This window comes from Camellia sinensis, chromosome 3 (assembly GCF_055761805.1).
Source record: "Camellia sinensis isolate YWXY chromosome 3, ASM5576180v1, whole genome shotgun sequence".
In the NCBI taxonomy this organism is placed as follows: domain Eukaryota; kingdom Viridiplantae; phylum Streptophyta; class Magnoliopsida; order Ericales; family Theaceae; genus Camellia; species Camellia sinensis.
Window position 1 is genome coordinate 197885144 of NC_138963.1, and position 18528 is coordinate 197903671.

The 18528-nt window shown below is 37.9% G+C and overlaps 2 protein-coding genes across 2 annotated transcripts; both read right to left on the reverse strand.

Annotated features, from left to right (window-relative positions):
• Positions 1-2088: 2088 nt before the first annotated feature.
• On the reverse strand, positions 2089-6126 carry LOC145823025 (uncharacterized). Its single transcript, XM_082921860.1, has 2 exons — positions 3876-6126; positions 2089-3793 (listed from the first exon to the last, which is right to left on the reverse strand). Exons 1-2 carry the CDS (start codon positions 3898-3900, stop codon positions 2961-2963), a joined length of 858 nt encoding a protein of 285 aa, XP_082777986.1. The 5' UTR covers positions 3901-6126; the 3' UTR covers positions 2089-2960.
• Positions 6127-6244: 118 nt separating this feature from the next.
• LOC114268791 (lecithin-cholesterol acyltransferase-like 1) lies at positions 6245-17239 on the reverse strand. Its single transcript, XM_028210018.2, has 2 exons — positions 16656-17239; positions 6245-7324 (listed from the first exon to the last, which is right to left on the reverse strand). The coding sequence occupies exons 1-2, from the start codon at positions 17042-17044 to the stop codon at positions 6415-6417; spliced, it is 1299 nt and encodes a 432-aa protein (XP_028065819.2). The 5' UTR covers positions 17045-17239; the 3' UTR covers positions 6245-6414.
• Between the last annotated feature and the right edge of the window lie 1289 nt (positions 17240-18528).

The window sequence follows — 18528 nt, forward strand, 5'->3', positions numbered from 1 at the left end:
ATGCACAGCAATACGTACAGAAGTGTGATAAATGTCAGAGATTTGCTCCACTCATCCATCAGCCAGCCAAAACTCTCACTCCACTCACCAGCCCATGGCCCTTTGCGCAATGGGGTCTGGATATTGTAGAACCATTGGCGCGAAGCACTAGGAACAGACGATTCTTCATTGCTGCAACCGACTATTTCACTAAGTGGGTTGAAGTTGAGGCATTGGCAAATATCAAAGAAGCAAATACAAAGCGGTTTGTTATGAGAAATGTGGTAATGCGTTTCGGCATCCCGCGGGTACTGATTGCGGATAATGGAACACAGTTTGATGGAAAGATCTTCAGAAAGTTTTGTGCCGACCTCAGGATTGAGTACAGGAACTCTTCTCCAGGGTACCCACAAAGCAATGGACAGGCAGAGGCATCAAACAAGACCATCATCAGCGGAGTCAAGAAACGGCTTGAGCATGCCAAAGGGAAATGGGTTGAAGAGTTACCCCACGTGCTATGGGCATACCGAACCACCGCACGACGCTCAACGAGGGAAACACCTTACTCCCTAACTTATGGAATGGAGGCCGTCATCCCACTCGAAGTCGGCCTCCCAACCCTTCGATCCGAACTGTTTGAGAACACCAGTAATGAGGAAACTATTGCACAAGCACTGGATATGGCAGAGGGCCGAAGAGAGGTAACGCTGATCAGACTTGTAGCGTATCCGCAGCGACTCATCAAGAGTTACAACCAAAAGGTTTTCCCAAGGCAATTTATACCAGGAGAACTGGTCTTAAGGAAAGTTATGGATCACAAAAGGGTGCCTGGCGAGGGCAAACATGGGCCAAACTGGGAAGGTCCCTACAGAGTCACAATTGTCGTTGGAAATGGAGCCTACTACCTCGAGGATCTAAGTGGCAGAGCTATACCTCGGCCCTGGAATGTAGCAAATCTCAAGAAATACTATCAATAAGATGGTCCCACTTTCTTTATCAGTTTTTATAGGCACTTTTCTCAAATTTATCAAATTCTTGTAATTAGCTTTGATGTTTATCAAACGGAATTAGCTTTGGTTCTTACCAAACGGAATTAGCTTTGGTTCTCACCAAACAGAAATAGCTTTGATGTTTATCAAACGGAATTAGCTTTGGTACTTCCCAAACGGAATTAGCTTTGGCCTTAACCCAAACGGACTTAGTTTTAGAACGACTAAACGGAATTTAAATTTGGTTAGCACTCAAACATGCTAAGTGGTATTACTTGGTGGAATTATGTTTGGCAACTAAATTGGACTTTAGCCAAGTGGAATTGCATGGTGAAAACCGCACTAATATATCTTAAGTAAAAATCTCTATTTAGCCAAGTGGAATTGCATGGTGGAAACCGCACTAATGTATTTTAAGTAAACATCTCTATTTAGCCAAGTGGAGTTGCTTGGTGGAAACCACGCTGACATATCTTAAGTAAACATCTTTGCATCCACAGAGCTTCTTAAGTATCAACACGTCAACACGTCAGTACTGAAGCGAACAAACAAAGTTGGAACAAACTTGGCCAAAGTTCAGCCAGGAGTAGGCCTCCAGCAGTAGTCTTACTCAACTCCAACTGGGGGCAAACGATTATTTTTTCAAACCAAGCTGGACCTGAGTAAGACACCTTTTCATGCCTTTACTCCGTTTAGGCGCTCTTATGCTATCAAAGTTGAAACAGACTTCAGCAGTTCTACCTCAAAGCATAATCTTCAGCGCCGATCTTACTTAGCTCCAGGTGGGGGCAAACAATTGTTTTCTTTCAGAACCAACCTGGACCTAAGTAAGACCTACTTACGAACTCCAACACCGCTATACCACATATCCGTTAGCCACACCGAGCACAAGTTCGGCCCCGAGGTCCCAACAGTGCTCGGTCGGGGGCAAACAGTACAGTTTCACACCGAGCATCAATTCGGCCCCGAGGTCCCAACAACGCTCGGCTGGGGGCAAGCAGTACAGAATCAGACAGAACATCCATTTAAAGGCAATACAGAACCAGACCGAGCATCTATTCGGCCCCGAGGTCCCAACAGTGCTCGGCCGGGGGCAGGCAGTATAGGAAACATTCAAACATAGAAGCCAAACAGCATCAGATTGTAAGTTCAAAAAGAAAATTCTATCATCCAACAAAAGGCACAGATGGCCTCATAACCAACAGCAAAGAAAAGAAAAGAAAAATTGTCTTGGCAAATGCAGAAAGAAAACTCGTCATGGAGACCGAGCCACAGTACATCAAAGTAAAAAAGTTCAAATTCTTTCAACATCAATTTTCATCAACAACGGGTAACTCAGGAGCAGCATCAGTAATTTTGTCCAGGCCATGTGTGGGAGGAAAAGTAGAGGAAGCTCCAACTTCCTGAGAAGTAGAAGCCTCCTTAAGCACATCTCCCGTGGCTTCAGTCTCTGGGGCTTCAATCCCTTCAACATCCACCGTTTCTGCGGCAACATTCTTGTCCTGGGTCTTGTTTGCGGAATCAGCTTCTGGGGAAACTTCGGCCGACAGAACAGCAGGGGTGGAAACAGTCTTCAAACCCAAGGATCTCGAAGGAACGGGGACATCCTGAAACAGGGAAGAGCCTTCAGGAACCAGCGCAGCAGCCAAGGCACTTGTCCAACCCTTCACAAAGAGCTTATCTCGCAGCACTAGCACCTCTTCCTTATAGGCAGCCCCAGTTTCGTCCCAACGCTGCTGCTAGTGTTTGGCTTCTAGCGCAGAGCGCTCGGCAGCTATCACAGCAATAACAGCCTCCAGTTCGGCCACTTTCTCCTCGAGTTGAGCCTGTGTCCCGATAGCAGCCTCCTTCGATTTTTCAGCTGAAGCGACAATCTTGTTTAAACGAAATGCTTCCCTCTCCGCAGTTCGGCGTCCCTCTTTTTCTGTCTCCAAGCTTACCGCCAGTCTTTCAGCTTTCATTGCGGCCTCCAGCACGGCCCTTTCTAGCTCTTCAGCACGAGTAATAGACAGATGCATTCTCTGGATACACTGCAAAGGACAACGAAGAACTAAGAAAAAGGAAGACAACAATGCAACAGTAAAGACAAGTAAAACAGGAAACACTTATAGCGGTCATCATCTGAAGGGTCCCCTTCAGGATAGGAATATCACGGGACCCATTGTGGTCGGCCATATCAATCGACATCAACAAAAACTTAGTCAAATCAAAAGCAAAATCTTGTGAAGCGACAACCGAATCAGAAGTGGAAATAGGCCTGCCTTCATGCGATATTGGCGGCTCCCATTTCTGAAAAGCATCATCCTCAGCAGGATCCTCAGAAGCTTCCCCCACCACTGCTTTGCTAGGCTCTCTTTTCATCTTTTTTGCTCGCGCTGCGACTGAAGCTGAGGGCTCGGCAGTAGTCGCAGGGGTTCTAGAAGCTCCAACCTCCATCTTCACCTCCATAAGACTCTTCACCTCGGTCTTCTCCAGAGGGGTTTGCAAAGCATCGGAGGCTTCGAAGGCCTCGGCCTCTAAATCCACCAACACCCTTCTCTTCGCCATAGACCTGCTCCCTGCGAAATTGGGGGCAGGGGAAGGCGCTCTTTCGGAAAGTGCACCCTGACTCCTGTGATGACTTGTGACCAAAGGAGTGAGAGATATGTCAGTCTCGATATCGGAATCCAGAAGGGCAGCAACGAGCCTCACCTTCTTCGGAATAACGGAGCGGTAAATAGACTGGTAGTCCAATAACTCAGGTGCAGATCTCTTTTTATATCTCATGACAGTTTTTATGGCTTCAGCATTCTCTCGGCTCGGCCTTCGTTGGAAACGAAAGGACTCTGCAAAAAAGAAGTGACACATCAGAGCAATACCCAAAATAATGTAAGGAATACAAAAGGCATTAGAAGGGAAGACCCGAACCTGGGTAGCCGTCTTTCTGGGGCATCTGCTCAGACTAAAACTCAGTATCGGCAAGGAATTCCCAGTTTCCACCGACTTGAAGGAAATCATCATTGTGTTTATCCGAATCAGGTAGCCCGGTAACCAAATGGCAATCAAATGAGCGAACATGCAAGTAATATGTGTTGTGGTCTTTGTTATGAGAAAGAGTATAACAACCTAAGATATCTCATATGTCAAGGTTCAAACTCAATCGTCTATTGAGGCCAGAGACACCGCAAACAACACGGAAAAGGTTCACAAATACTTGCATTGGGGTTAGCTGGACTTGATGCAGAAACCGGCGTACCAACGGGTCAAGAGGAAACCGAACCTCTGCCTCGACTATGGCCGCGATGGGAAAAGCAACGGTATTCCTCGTGCCCATATGCATGGCGTCTACTTTCGCCAACGAAAGGGTAACGTCGTTGGGAATATTATAGTCTAGGCGGAACATAGCCATGGCCTCGGGGGTATTAACCAGTGAACGAAATTTCCCCATTCAACAAACCTAATGGGACAGAGGTAGGACTCAGATAACAGAGTATGGAATACAGACAGCAAGTAGACCAAACAAGATGATTAAGGCAAAAAGAGGCAAAAGAAGAAGAGTCGCAAGAGGACTTACAAAGATTAGAATAGTGGTAGCAAAGCAAGATCAGCGGTGAAAAAGTCTGAGCAGAGCACCAACGAGACTGGTTTAGAGGAACGGGAAGAGTCATTTTTCTCTCTTTAAAACTCTCTAGAGGAACGAAAAAGCAGATGGAGGGATTTGTATTAACAGCCAGAGCATTAATTGCACTAGCCGGCACGCAGGTACATGGAGCACGACCTTCAGTATGGGATCGACGCACTATCTCTGCACACCAATCTCACGTCGCCACGTGTCATTATGAAAGGACGCATGCAAGAATTGCGTGTCAGGATTAAACCGTCACCAAGGCCGAGCTGAGGAAAATCGAAACTACGCGACGCTTGGGAAGCAGAACAATAGCTTCCCCCAAGGGGAATCTTAGTGCGAGCTAGGGACAAATGAAGGGGCTAAACGTGAAATGGGTCGGGTCTAAGCCTTGGGCCGGCCCAATCCACTGAAGTCCAAATCCAAGTGGGTTGGATGAGTATATGGGCAAACCAATTAAGTCCAACTTCATGACCAACAGTCCACCCAAGTCCTCAAGCACTTGGGTTCAACCCGCAGTGGAAAGGCCAATCCAGCCGTGGTGCTGGGCTGGGCCGAGCTGCGAGACTAAATCTACGGGCTGAACAGAAAATAGGCCGAGCCCATGCAAAGTTACCTGAATGGACAAGCCCATCTCCATGAGTGATCCTGTAAAAGGCCGAGACAAGGCATAATGATGCCGAGCTGAGGAACATCGGTACCGAGCTGAGGAAACCTCGCAAGGAAACGTGAAAGCTATGAACGTGTGCATGTGCGGGTTGCCACCTCAGCTGGTCCCCTACACCTAGAATCACAGAAGTTGTTGAGCCAAAGGAACGTAGTTTGTTATCAACATAACTACAATGAGTATATGCATTTATTGGCAACTAACAGGTGGTCCCCCACCATGAGCAATGCCAAAAGGACACCTGGCAGCATCCAAGCTCCATGAATCCACCTTGAGAAGCAAGCAAGGAACAACATATATATACTACATGAACTTCACATTGAAGGTAACTGAATAGAACTGAACTATTCCAAGCAAAACCATACTCAACTCCCTTCTCCGATCACTAATTCCCACACTGGAGGGGTCATCCGACCAACCCCGGCCAGGTAGCTCTAACGGTGTCTCTTGTCGCAGGAACTTCAGTCCCTGGATAGTCCAACCGAGTGCGGAGCCCCGATCCACTTTCATCTAGTGCGGAATCCGGTACGTACAATAGGAGTATGTTCCTTGCCATGAATGAGTTGCTTCAAAGTTGAGCTGGAGACAGAGCAACTTGGTTATCCTCAAACATATGAAATTTCTGGGTGAAAAATGGATTTTGCTTCTTAGAGAGTCTGTCTGAGAAGAAACCCATATGAGTTTATGAAGTAAGTCACTGTGAATGAGTGTTTATTTAGAGTGATTCAAGTGCTACTGCTGATGATGATCAAAAGGGGTGGATTCAAATGAAATAAAGATTGTGGTGGGTTGTTGAAGAAACTCTAATAACAGCAGATCTTATATAGTGTAATGTTTTGCAGATTAAATAGGACATTGATTAAAATTTTAGTAAAAAAGAAGGGACTTACTTGTAAATAAGTTCTTTTAAATATATTTTAACAAGAAGAAAATGAAATATAGATATCATTGATTCGTATATCAAATGTGAATTCACTAATTCAACAACAACTATCATTTCACGAGTGAATTCAAATTTTGCCTAATATCATATTCATCTTGCCCATGCCGAATTTAAATTTATTATACATTCAAATTCTCATTATTATTTAAAATACATAATATTTGTAAAACATTAATAAATAATAATGCTTGTTAGCCTTGAAAAATAAAAAAAAATAAATATCCTTCCTTGCTCACATTGATGCAAGTGAGTCCACAAGCTGAGAATTGATAGAATCAATCGCTCCAATTATTTCATCAAGTGCAGCACGCTCTTCGAGTATACCTGTATGAGTAACACCAGGAACCCTAATAAACTTGAGTGTTTGATTTTTCGCCTCCTTCCATTCCGATTCGACTGCTAACAAGCTCACCATATTCACTGTCCCATCTCCGTCACCATAAACAATCTCCGGCTGCTTATCAAACCCATCTTTCCCATAAAACAAAGTCTCCTGCGTCTCAACCCCAGTCCCGATCACGCAAGTAACTGGCACTCCAGGTGGTTCCAACCGATCGACCAATGGAAAAACCCTAGTTTCATACCTTTGTTTGGCATCCGGAAACCCTAATTCGTCCAAAAACTGTAGTATGTCATATGCTGTGTACGTCGCATTTGGCGTGATCACGAGTGGTTTTTTTGGACCAAACGATTTAGGGTTTGGCATGAGCCATAGGTTGCTTTCGGAGCTTCTTTGCTCATCTCTGACGAGCAATGGATTGACTAGGGGGACACCAAGTGCAGTCCCGGAGGCGAAAGCAAGCATTTCCTCCACAGTGCCACCCCAAGGTGTCGAGAGAGCGATGAAGTGTTTGATGTAGTTTTGGCGCCAAGAGGGCTGGGATCGGTTGAGGAGCTGGAGGACGAAGAGGCCGCCGAGGCTATGGGTTAGGAGGATTACGGGTTTGCCACCATTGGAAGCACTTGCTGACTCGATTAGGGTTTTTAGGTCTTGGAGGAACTTGGAACCGACGTGGGATGGGTGGCCCTCGGCGGCTAGACCATACCGGAAATCATAAGGAGCTCCGAAGAGGGTTTTGCCATCCACGTAGCCGATTTTCTCTAGGGATTTTACTAGGGTAGCCATGTATGGTGTGATTGGCCTGTTTAGTGAAGTTGCAGTGAAATGAAGATATTGAAATGAGTCATACTGGCTTGAAAATTAATGTTGCATTCAAATTTCTAACAGTACCATGCAATCAAACAATATTCGTACATCATTTGAGGGAACAAATATTGAGCTGAGTTACACCATTTACTGGTTTTCGGATTAATAAAATATATCTTACTAATCTAATTAACTAGTTTTCACTATACAATATGAGATTTCTCAAGACCACCATTTTTAACTGATTTTAAAATTTATAAATAAATAAATAAGGGTTCAATTAGAGCTTTGCCGATATTTTCTATTGAATATTTTTTTACTCGTGAAATGAAATGCAACGATGTGTTCCGCGCATACTTCATCTTTGTTGGGCTGTGTTATGTTAGGTTTGATGAGCAGGCCCAAAACATCAAAACAGTTGCGAGTATTCCTAAGTTGAACTTGGGCCTCACATGCCACGTGGCTTAAATTTAATCACTTCAACTTAATCGATAAATTAAGTTAGGGAAAAAATATATATCCACCTTATAACTAAATAATAAAATATGATAACTTTATATTTTTTTAGTCATAATTAAAAAAAAAAAAGATAAATTATAGTAAATCCCTCTTAACTATGACCTGTTCTCAATTAACTTCTTAATATCTACAACTCGACACTCAACCCCTTCAAGTATACTCCGATGACACTAAACCCCTTCTGGTAGCAAATCGTTAGAGTTTTAGATGGAAAGTGTCATATGAGCAATGCATGACAAAGTAAATGATGTTCTTTTACGAAAATAGCCTACATTTTTGGGATCTTTAACTTGACATTCAAAATAGTATATGTAGGTATATTATGTCATCTCTCTACTTTTTTTTATGTTTTTTCAAAATACAAAAAAAAAAAAAAAAAAAGAAGAAGAAGACAAGAAGTCAGTTTTTAACTAACTTTTCAAAACAACCCTATATGTATGTATGCAATGTACACGCGTACATCTTCAATCTCCAAGGGCATATATGTTAAACTGATTCAACATCTACTCTAGTGAAAACTCAACATGTACTCTTGATTCAACATGTAGCGATGAAAACTCACAAAATGCACAAACTCTCTTTAATGAATTTTTTCATGAAATTTGTCCAGGTGCGAAATATATATATACTAGTATATGTCCGTACCTGAAGGTATGGTGTGAATAAAAATAAGTGAACAAAAAGGAGTAAAAAATAAATAAAAGGACGGGCGAGAAAAGGAAAAAATAAGAGAGAGAAGCGGGAAAGTAGAAAATGTACATGTAGGACATATTTAAAAAAATATATCTCAGCCATTGTTTTATAATTTGAACAGATCTGAGCCATCCAAATATCCTAATAAGACAAAAATATGTTGAAGATTCAAAAACTGTCCTGATTTATTATATATATATATATATATAAGATTTTCCTTACAACTTTCACCACTGTGGCCACCACTAGGGGTGAAATTAGTGCGGTCTGACCGATTTTTTCGTAGTTTTTGCACCGAACCGAATTAATCGGTTTTATTTTTTTGGAAACCGAACAGACCGCAATACATCTATAAACCGGACCAAACCGTTTTATGTGGTTTCGGTATGATGTGGTGCAGTGCTACGCTTTTGGGCCTACTTTTATCCATTAACAAAAGCAAGATCAATTATCCCCAACCAAGCAAGCAACAGAGAAAAAAAAGATTTATTTCAAGTCTAGAGAATATATATACAGAGTGAAAGAGGAGAAAAAAGAAAGAAAGAAAGAAAAAAATCTAAAAAACAAAGGAGAAGAATGTCGGAAGTAAAAGACCATGCGATCAAGTTGTTTGGCAAAATGATTCCATTGCTTCTCAACGAACAAGTCTCAGTTTTTACAACACTACTAAAAACAACAAAAACCCATGTTGATTATGATGAAGATCATGATGATAATCATCAACAACACCACTCTACTTCCCTTAAAAATCTTCTTTTTTCAACCTCTTGTTAGACCCAAAATCAAAACAAAGCTGGAGATGTGCAAGAAAACAACCAGGTACTGATTTGAGTTTGTGTATTTCGATAATTTTTCATAACTAAAAAATAACAATAAAACAAAAAGGGTTTGTTCAAAAAGTAAAACAATAAAAAATAGGGTTTTCAAAATAAAAAAATTAGGGATGAAATTTACCTGGTACCAAGATTTTGTTTCAAGATTCTGAGTAATGAATGATAGTGGTGGTGAATCTGAGAGTGCCCTAGTAAAAACCCTAATTTGTTTCTCACCCTTGGTAAAAAAAACCCTAATTTGTTTGAACTTTGAAGTGAAGACAAAAAGTAAGAAAAAGAGAGAAAGAATCGGTGAAAGAAAAGACCAAAAGTTCCCAACTTTTTCACTGTGGTCAACTTGGAAGGAAAAGCGTTGCCATTTGTTATATATATATATATATATTATTCAATGGACTATTGGGATTGAAACACATGGATGGCTAAGATGGAGTCTTATTCGATGCGGTTCGGTGCAGTGTAAAATTCACATAAACCAAACCGAAAACTGAAAACCGAAAAAAAGGAAAAATTCTACCGATCGACCGAAATACAAAAGAATAAATAGATCGTTAACCGACAGTTCGGTTCGATTCGGTCGATCGGTTCGATTTCTGTGATCATTCTTTCACCGCTAGCCACCACAAGCTGTCGTTGCCAATCACATGCAACCCATCGCCTTCCACCACCACAAGTGGGCTACACCATCACGGCCCCCTTCTTCCATCACATTCACTACCATAGTATATAACCCAATATCTCATTCCATTGACAATTTTGGTGGCGTATATGGAGTGTTAATGTATATATGGTATATATTCCTACATATATTAGGTATTGATTTCCTAGATATATTAGGTATTGCCATAGGTAGGTCTCTCATAGGATACTTTTTTTCATAGTTAGATTTCTAATAAGATATTCTTTCTCAGCTTGTATATACATGCCTTCTATTGTATAGGACAATTCATTCAATATAATTCATTAAATGCAATACATAATATTTCCTCTCTCTCTAATATTCTAACATGGTATCAGAGCTATAGGTTAAGCTCTTGGTGTTTTTCACCTTATCGACGGGTGGCAACCTTGCCTTGGTCGCCTATCGGACCTCAACTTATTTCGCTGTCATGTTTTCATTTCAGTATCGTTTTATGGTGATCTCTTCCTCTATTTGCTGGTTTATTCTTACTCCAAATATCTTTATCATTTTTTTATTTTTTATTTTTTACTCGTACTACGTTTTTTTTCCTCCACTTTATCTTTCTCTCTGTTTCAAACTCAAATTGGTTTTTATCTTCAAACTTATTTGAGGTTGAGGGAGGGTATTATATATATATCATGGTGAAAATGGTTATACACCATGCAAACCACCTAGTCGTCTTCTTTGGCGCACAATCTAAGCCACACTCTCTGGTGCACAACCCAAGTTGCCTCTCTTTGGCACACAATCCAAGTCGTTTTCTCTGGCGCACCACCAAACTCGCCCCCTAGCCCACCATCCAAGCCGCCTCCTGGTGCACTCATTCATTTGTTGCCATCATCTTTCAACACCACGTCATAAGTTATGTGTGTGCCACGCTTGCTGGTTCAACATCCAGTTCTCTACATCGGTCTGGCATGACCCCTTTAAATTGTCTCGATATTGATTCCAATTAGCTCTTACATCGGTCTGACATGACCCTTTTAAACTGTCTTGGCATTAGTTCCAACTAGTTCCTACAATGGTTCGACATGACCATAAACTGTTTCTCGGCATTAGTTCCAGCCAATTTCTATGTTAGTCCAGCACGACCTTAAATTATCCTAGCATTAGTTTCAGCCAGTATCTACAATGATCCGACACGACCATAAACTGTCTCTCGACTTTAGTTCCAGCCTCTGATCTATTTTAAGCGCCCTTGCGCTCCCGTTCGGATTTTGCAATCTATTTTAGTTTTATTTCATGTTTTAGTTTCTCTCTCCAAACTCAAGATGTTTATCCTCCTTAAATTTGAGGAGGGATGTTAATGTATATATGGTATATATTCCTACATATAGTAGGTATTGATTTCCTAGATATATTAGGTATTGTCATAGTTAGGTCTCTTATATGATACTCTTTCTCATAATTAGATTTTTAATAGGATACTTTTTCTCAGTCTATATATACAAACCTTTTATTGTATAGGACATATTATTCAATACAATTCATTCAATATAATACATAATATTTTCCTTCTCTCTAATATTTTAACATGGAGGAACAAATCTGAATTGCGAATAGATTTATTGTAGTTGAACATGATTTATTGGCGGGTCCTTCATCGTGGGTTATCTATATATAAAGATGGATTGAAAAAGTGTGATGATGAGCATAAAAAGATCAATTGATCAGTGGCAATTGATAATTGGGGAAGAAAAAATATAGGTATGGAATTGATGGTGATGGGTATGGGTTTTTACAACACTACAACATATTAGAATTTTAGAGATTAAATGTTTTGATTTTTAAAAATAAAAATTTTGTTACAAAAGACATTTAAGGACCAATTTCTATAGTTATGAGAATAGTCGCTAAAAAGTCGTCTTGAAAAGTAAAAAACAAGACTTTTAGCGACAAAATTTTGAAAATGTCACTAATAAATAGATTTTTAGGGACAAAATAATTTGGTCTCAAAATTATTTATTTTTTGAGACAAAAAATTTGATCCTAAAAAGATAATAATTCATCACTAATGTCTAATTTTTATTACTAAAAATATAATAACAATATTTATTATAATAAAAATATTTAATTTTTAAAAAATAATTTTATATTTAAATTTTAATCTCTAAAATCTTAATTTTTTATAGGGCAAGATATAAGAAATGGAAAAGAGAATGTGGCATTTGTTGGCAAGGGAAAGGAAAGGTGATTTAGAGGTAATAGGTGACCAGAGGTCAATATCACCCAGTGAATCAGGATCTCCTCATTACTATTAAGTTTACTTTTAGGTTTAATTTTGATAATTCAAATCGTTTCATATTTTAAAATTTGTTCAGTATATCATACTTGTAAAAAATTAAGTTGATCATATTTTAAGATTTGTTCAATATATCATACCTGTAAAAAATCAAGTTGATCGGGTATCAGAAAATATGTATTCGGAAAACTCGCACTAAAAACTAGTTTTTTAAAGAATTTAATAAACTGTTTTCCGAACACATGCTTCAACTTGATTTTTTACAAGTATGATATACTGAACAAATCTTAAAACATGAACGGTTCGAATTATCAAAATTGGGCCTAAAAGTAGGCCCAATGACCCTGCAAGTAGGAAATGCAAGGAAGGGATCTTGATTCTCACCCAGTTCGTCCATTTCAATCTTATTTTTTTAGAGTTTGAGATGGTTGTTTTAATAGTTAGGTTGTGTCAATATTTTTAGTTCAAAATATTAATGGGTTGAGTTTAAAATTTATACTTTCAACTCAATTCGATTCATTATTTAATTAATTAATTAATTAATTATTTATAACACATTAAAAATATATATATGTTTTGAAATTTAAACTTTATCTTTGTTGATTTGATTAAAAATCACATTTATAGTGATGTGTGATTAGATTTATTTAAGAAATCATTCAATTTATATATAAAATCTTTTAAATTATAATGATGTCCATATATTCATTAAAAAAATATAATGTGTGATTGAATTTATTTATGAAATGCTGTAAACTTTTTTAAACATATAATCCGATTGATGGACTTAGGATTTATAATTATTTTTTAGACCGAACTTAGGCAGATATAGAAGCCCGATATTAGGGCCGAGTCAGGTTTAGATAGACACAAAATCTCTTATTATATAGTGTCGACTTAGCTTTAACCAAACCCAGTCCAAAGTTTGTCCACCTCTAGCTATAGGGAAAGAAGGCATATGGTGAGTTTTTGTTTTTATTGAGAGAGAGATAATCTAGGTGGGTTAAGGAAGACAATATCAAAGGCCCTGTTTGATAGAACTGTTGGAAAGTGATTATAGATTATAACTTAATAAGTTATAACTTATAACTGTGAACATAAGCTAATAACCTATTTGGTGTAGTTGTGGGATTATAAATTTAAGCAGCAGAGTAGTATTTGGTAAATAAGCTGTAAAATAATTTTTTGTTGTGTAATTGTCATTTTTGCCCTTATGACCATTACAATTAATATCAATTAATATCAATGTATTTATATTAATGTTGTGATGTCATTACATATTATTTTTCTTTATATTAATTTAATAGAAGTTATAATATTCATTTTTTTATTTCATTTAATATAAATTATTTCATTTTATATTTCATTTTTTTTCTTCAATTTTAATTTTAAAAAATAAAAATTGTGATTCTGTTTTCATTAATTTTGATATAACAATTCCATTCCTTCAATTTATTCTCGTGTTTCTTTATTTCTTTATTTCTTTTCTTCTCTAATTTTTTTTCTTTTTCTTCATTTTATTTTATTTTCTTTTTTGTCCTTCTCTTCTTACATATTATTTTTTTATATTAATTTTAGTTTATAAATACATTAATATTTTTTAATTTAATTTATTATCAATTAATGGCTACTTAGTATCAATTAATACTAAAATTATTTAATTCTATCAATTAATATAAAATTTATTTCATTAATGGCTTAATTATTATTTCATATTTTTTATTAATGGCTTAATATAAAATTAATTATCAATTAATGGCTTAATTATTTAATTCATTAAACAATTTTAATTTATTTCATTTTTCTCTTCTTTTTTTTTTCTTCTTCATTTTACAATAATAGCAAACCCTAGCCATCGCCGACAGCTCTAGGGTTTGCCTTTGGTTCAGATCACGATCGATCATGATGGGTGTGGTTAGGGTTGTTGATTGTGAGCTCTAGTTTGTCACCGTTCGATCGTCACACCGTCGATGGCGAGCTAGGGATTTGCCTTTCTGGTTCATGAGAGAAAGAAAGAGAGAGTTTTGTCCCTCTACGACGGGAGGGTTTGGTCCCTATGGTTAGGGGTTCAGATCACGAGAGAGAGAGAGTGCGAGAGAGAGAGAGAGAGTTTTGCCCCCCTACGACGGGAGGGTTTTGCCCTTCTGGTTAGGGGTTCAGACCACGAGAAAGAGAGAGAAGAGATAACGAAGAGAGAGGGAGAGAGAGAACCAGAAATCACCTCGTTGCCGAAAATCCCCTTCGCTGGAAATCGCCTCCATTCGCCGGAAATCGCCTCTTTAGCTTGTGTAAGGGACAAAAATGAATGTGCTTTGATTTATATACATGGCAAACTTGCAATAATTTGAAATTGTGAGGGGCATTTTAGTCATTTTACCCCTCACATCTCAGCTGCGCGCTTAAATTGATTTTTAACTTATAAATTAAGCTTATCTTCCCATACTCAAAGAAAAAGTTGATTTTTGACTTACAAAAAGTTACAATCTATATTGTTAAGCTGAACCAAACACATCAAAATAGCTTAAATTAAGCTAAAAGCTAAAATAAGCTGGAAACAAGCCCTACCAAACAAGGCTAAAGTAATGGTAAAAAGGTAAGGTGATGTTTTAGGTTAACAATGTTAATAGCATCTGTATTGGGAAATTCTACTTGCACCATTAAATAAGCTCCTTACACTCCAAATTTTCAAATTTTCATTACACTTTCATTCCTTTTCAAATTTACCAAAAGAACTCTCAAGCCCTAATCCTAAATTTTCACTACCTACCTTTTCACCAGAATCTCTCCGGCCACTACCACTACAATGTCACCGATGACCTCTCTTCCCATCCCTAGCGAGCTCCTCCTCCTTCGGCGCCAAAATCCACCAACGATTTCTTTCCCCAACGGCAAACCCACCCCGTTATCTGCGCCCGTTGCTCGTAACACCTAGATCCAGTACCTCTGAAACCCTAGTTTCTTTATTTCTCTGTTGCACGATGGCTGGGTTGCAAGGTAGAGTTCGCGCGGCGTTGGCTTGGTCACAACTGAGAGTTTGCGCAGCGGTAGATAAGGTGGGGGGACTGTGTCAAAGTCGATAGATTGGGGATGTCTTGTGGTGGAAGAGATCGCCGATGGAAAATGAAGCGGGAAAGAAGTCGCTGCTTTGGGAGTTGTCGGAGGGGTTTAATTATGGTGGTGGGGATAAGAAAAGAAGAAGAGAATACGGAGATAAGGGTGGTCACTAGAGATAAAAGGGTTGTCGCCGATGAGAAAAGGGCTGCGAGTTAGCTGTCGGAGGTAATAGCGTTAGTCGGGAGACGGTAGTTGGGAGTGTGGCTAAGGTTTGGGTTTGGGAAAATAAGGATAGATATGGTATTATGTAGGTGTAATGAGAAAGGAGTAAATTTTTAAATTTGAAGAAAATGTGTAAAAAGAAAATATGTGTAGAGTTAATTTTGTGGAGGTAGGTAGGATTATCCACTTTATTTCATGTACTTAAAATGAGCTAGGTGTTGAGTTTTAAATATTAAGAAACACTTTGGGAAGAAGTTAAAAAAGTCAGTTTTTTGGCTTTTTAATTTTTTTAGCTTAAAAAGTTAATTTTTTTAGATAAAGAAGCCAGTTTTTTTTGGCCAAAAAAACTACCAAAAAAATTTAAAAGTCAAAAAGTTAACTTTTTACTAACTTCCCAAAACACTACTAAGGCTTCCTTTGGTAATTTTCTATTTTAGTTAAAAAGTGAAAAAGTCATTATAAGTTGTCACATCATTCTCTTTATTTTTCTGCATATCTTTTCGTAAAAATTCAAAAAAATATTAAAATAGTCTATTTCTAAACGAGGCCTAAAAGGCAATTTAAAAATGAGTCATAGTTGAGAGGGATTTATTATAATTTGTTTTAAAAAAAAAATTATAACTAAACACTACCTGAGACATCATGAGTTATAAATAAAATATTATCATAATTAAAATAAAATAAAAAATTGATCATAATTAAAGAATAAAATTATATAATTATGTAAAGATATTGTAAAATTTTCCATTTATAGTTTAAGAGGGTGATTTCATAAAGACAGAGAACAACCACCCATGAAGAAAGATAAGAGAATATTCGTTATCAACAATTGGCGGTGGTGGAACATTTCTCCTCTGAAGTCGGAGACGACGGGTAAGCAAAAAATTTGTGTTTCTCTCAGTCGAAAATTCAAAGCCAATTTCAGATCAAAATTTTTAACTAATTAGAATCTAGAATTCAATATCCCCAACCCCAAAAAAAATGCCCCAATCGAGAGACTCATACAAAAAAGAAAAAAAAGAAAAAAGGAAAAAAAAGCTCGAGAGAGAGAGAGAGAGAGAGAGAGAGAGAGAGCATTACTTACTTGAGATTAGGATCAAGGTAGAGCATGGACTTGGTAGAACCAAATCTGGAGATTCTAGTCTGAACCCCAGGGGCATTTCTGTAATCATCCAAATCGGCGTCGTAGTAGAGCGTCATGCGTTCAGCGAAGCACTTTGTGTAGGGAGACAAGAGCACGCTGATGTCGAACCACAGCCTGAACCATCCCTCTTTATCCTTCTTAGCCGGGTGATGCCGGGAACATAACAAGCTCGGCGCCTTGTACTCCGCCGTCAGCCGAGCCTCTAACTGGTTCCCTCCATTCCCTGGCACTACGATCAGAGGGTGGAGGTTGCTCGCCTGACACATATACACCATCACCATGCCCATCGTCAAGACCCTTGCCAATTTTATGATGCCAACTCCCTCCATTCTCTTCTCTCTATTGCCTATTATCACCACTGTGATCTAGAGAGAGATATGTGTTTGGCTATATGTTCATGAATGTTTTTTAGGAATAATTGTTAGGTAATCCGGAGAAACACATGTTTATATCCGTTCATCCATCATCATTTATCATTTTTTTTTAATAACTCAATATAAAATTATAATATATTTTTTTTCATCAATTATAATACTTTAAAATAATATGTCATTATATTTCAAAAATACCTAATAATTACCCATTTTTTAGACCTTGTTATGAGTAGGGTAATCATCCCCCAAGCCAGGCTGACATGGCCATGGCTTCTTGTCCAGTCCGGGATCGGACTGGACCGTGCTGTTGGGTCCGTGGAGACGCATCATGGGTCTCGTTTTAATAATTTAAATCGTTCAATATGTAGAACTCGTCGAGTACTATATACTTGTAAAAAATCACGTTTGATCGGATATCGATAGCTATGTGAACAAAACAGTTTTTTATCAACCGTTAATTTTTTTACCATCTATTTTTTTTTATACAAAACTGATTTGATCACATAGCTATCGATATCCAATTAATGTGATTTTTTATAAGCATGTAGTACTCAACGAGTTTTACACATTGAACGGTTCAGATTTTCAAAACGGGACCCGTGGTGGTCCCCACAGGCCCAATAGCACGGTCCAGTCCGATCCCAGACTGGACAGAAGCTGGACCCGGCTGACATTACTTAATACGGACTTTGTTTCTATCAAAACTCGTTCAATCCGAACATCAAGCCTATATAGTAAACTCAAGCTCAATCCTAAATAAATTATAATTTTCAAACCTTATACATAAACTAAAAAAATAATAATAATAAATAAAATAAAATAAAACATCATAATACATGTTATTTTTTTATAAATAGACAAAGGTTTATAAAACAACTAACTATTATAGATTTAATATCATATTAATTAAAACATTACAAATTTTTTTAAACCAAACACACCCATAATTCCAAAAGTTTAAAACTTTTTTAAACCAAACTGTTAACAATGCATCAAACTAAAAATAAAATTCATAATTTAAATTTCAAATTTCAAATTTCAAATTTCTTCAAACATGTTTTTTGTGAATGTCTTCAACAAAATAATAATCATTTGAACATATTATAAATCACATGGCCGATAATAAAAAGATATATATATATATATATTTTTAATATATCATATAAATTAATCAATTAGTTTAATTAAATATGTAGCGGGTTGGATCGGGCAAGAAATATAATTTCCAAATCTATCCGATTAATTAATCAAGCTGAAAATATTAACTCAATCCAATTCTATGGACTAAAAAAATATTTTTAGACTTTCAAAAAAATATAATTAGGCAGATTGAGCGAGCCAACGGACGATAACAGCCCTAATTATGAGTGGTGGACAGAGTCCGTCAGTCTCTGTGTGTGTGTGGTGCAGAACGTGTTACGTGCTTCATTGCTTCCTTT